The sequence below is a fragment of the Beta vulgaris genome, chromosome 5 (genome assembly GCF_026745355.1).
Source record: "Beta vulgaris subsp. vulgaris cultivar EL10 chromosome 5, EL10.2, whole genome shotgun sequence".
NCBI lineage: Eukaryota > Viridiplantae > Streptophyta > Magnoliopsida > Caryophyllales > Amaranthaceae > Beta > Beta vulgaris.
The window spans coordinates 5,719,141-5,721,246 of NC_079206.1; the positions used below are offsets into that span (position 1 = coordinate 5,719,141).

Sequence of the window (2,106 nt, forward strand, 5' to 3'; positions counted from 1 at the left end):
AGCAGCATTGAGGTGTCTAGCATATGGATCAGCATCTGACGCAGTTGCCGAGTACATCAAAATTGCTGAATCAACAGCAAAGGAGTGCCTTGTGCACTTTGTGCAAGGAATTCGAAAAGTTTTTACGACCGAGTACTTAAGGAGGCTTACAGTAACCGACTTGCAACGCCTCTACGTGACGGGGAAAGGCGGGGTTTTCCTGGAATGATGGGCAGCATAGATTGCATGCATTGGCAATGGAAAAATTGCCCACGAGCATGGAAAGGGTTGTATCAAGGTAGGTCCAAATCTGCAACGGTAATTCTAGAAGCCGTGGCCTCCGGAGACTTGTGGATATGGCATGCATTTTTCGGAACACCGGGAACTTGCAATGATATCAATGTATTGGCACGCTCTCCGGTGTTTGATGATCTTTATCAAGGAAGAGCTCCTGAGGTCACATTTAATGTGAATGGTAATACCTATAATAGGGGATATTACCTAACAGATGGGATCTACCCTAAATGGGCAGTGTTCATGCCAGCAATTCGACTCCCACTATCTCCCGTCGATGAGTTGTTCACCAAACGTCAAGAATCAGTTCGGAAAGACGTCGAACGTGCGTTTGGGGTTTTACAAGCACGCTTTGCAATAATACAAAGGCCATCACTCATTTGGGATGAACACTTAATGTGGGAAATAATGCTGGCGTGTATCATTCTTCACAATATGATTGTCGAGGATGAACGGGATACATATCTAAAATTATCAAGACGCATAGACTTCGAGCAAGAAAATGCCTCGATTGCTAGTACTTCGTCTAGCCATAGGCTTGAAACATTCTCTGTTCAACCTGGTCGCTACAATGATATAGGGATGCAACAATATTTGCAAAATAGAGCTGATGCGTGGGATAGAGATGTTCACAACTCCTTACAAAAGAACTTGGCTCAACACATTTGGCACAATTATCGCCAATCAACCAATGATGAGTGAATTATTGTTTGTAATATTAAGTGTAGCCATTGTTGTAAGAAATCTCAATTAAGTAGCTTAATTAAAAGATGAGCATAAATTAACGATTTATCGTTTTAATAGCGTGATTACCAATTTACATAGCGTAATTAGCAACTACCGAATTTAATTAGTGTATCAATTATTTATTGATTAATTATGAAATTAATGAGGATAATTAAGATTTTTTTATTTAATTACAAAGAAATCATGTTACATATGGAATATAATCAATAGATAAAATATTGGTGGGGTATGGGAAAGTAGGAGAGAGAAAAGATGGTGGGGTATAGGAAATAAGAGAGAGAAGATAAATGGGGAGGTAGATGAGTGGAGGTATGTGTTTCAAATTTGAGTAAGATAAAATGGGGAGGTAGTGGAAAATGAGGTGGACAAATAAGGTGAGGAGAGAGAAAAAATGGGGTGCCCCATGAATGGAGGTGCTCTTAAGGGACCAAATAATTATCTTATTTGGAGGGTCTTAAAAGCCTCGTTTGCTTTAGTTTGAAAGTGACGGAAGATTACATATCATTGCTTGCAGGCTGCAGCATAATTTAATTTAGTTGTATATGCTCTGCATTGTACTTGAAATTTTCTGTACATAACATAGCCATTAGAACATATCATAATTGGATTAACGCGTGGAGGTTGAACTCACCGTGGAGAGATTTTCTCTTTTGACTTTCTAAGAACGAAACCCATCCTTTTATCAATAACCACACCTTATTGTATGCTCAATTTTATATTTCTCAAGGTATGTGAGATCTTGTTTGATTAGGCCTAACGTAAGATCTTGTTTGATTAGGCCTAGCGTAATATACTTATTTTAAATATGAATAATCAAACATGTATTTTTCTTAAATGGAGCAAAAAACTGGGGACGAAGGGAGTTATCTGTAATAGTTTAGACTAGTTCCAGTGTACCAGTAGTAAATGAGCGAACTGTGAAGGCTGTATAATGTCTACATGTTTTCCCTGTGATCGTTGGTCAATCATGTTCTTAAATAGATCTATCACCTTTCCAAAGGTGACACTCAGACAGCAATCTTCCATAATACCTCTAATATTCTCTCGTAATTCACAAACATATCAGAATTTAGATCACATTGAAAA

The 2,106-nt window shown here is 38.2% G+C and overlaps 1 protein-coding gene across 1 annotated transcript; it reads left to right on the forward strand.

Moving 5' to 3' along the window:
* The first annotated feature begins 207 nt into the window (after positions 1-207).
* On the forward strand, positions 208-975 carry LOC104892698 (uncharacterized). Its single transcript, XM_010678687.4, has one exon. The coding sequence runs from the start codon at positions 208-210 to the stop codon at positions 973-975; it is 768 nt and encodes a 255-aa protein (XP_010676989.3).
* Positions 976-2,106: the final 1,131 nt, after the last annotated feature.

Excerpts from the sequence above, each read along its gene's own strand:
- LOC104892698 (XM_010678687.4), top strand. The coding sequence starts at position 208 with ATGGGCAGCATAGATTGCATGCATTGGCAATGGAAAAATTGCCCACGA.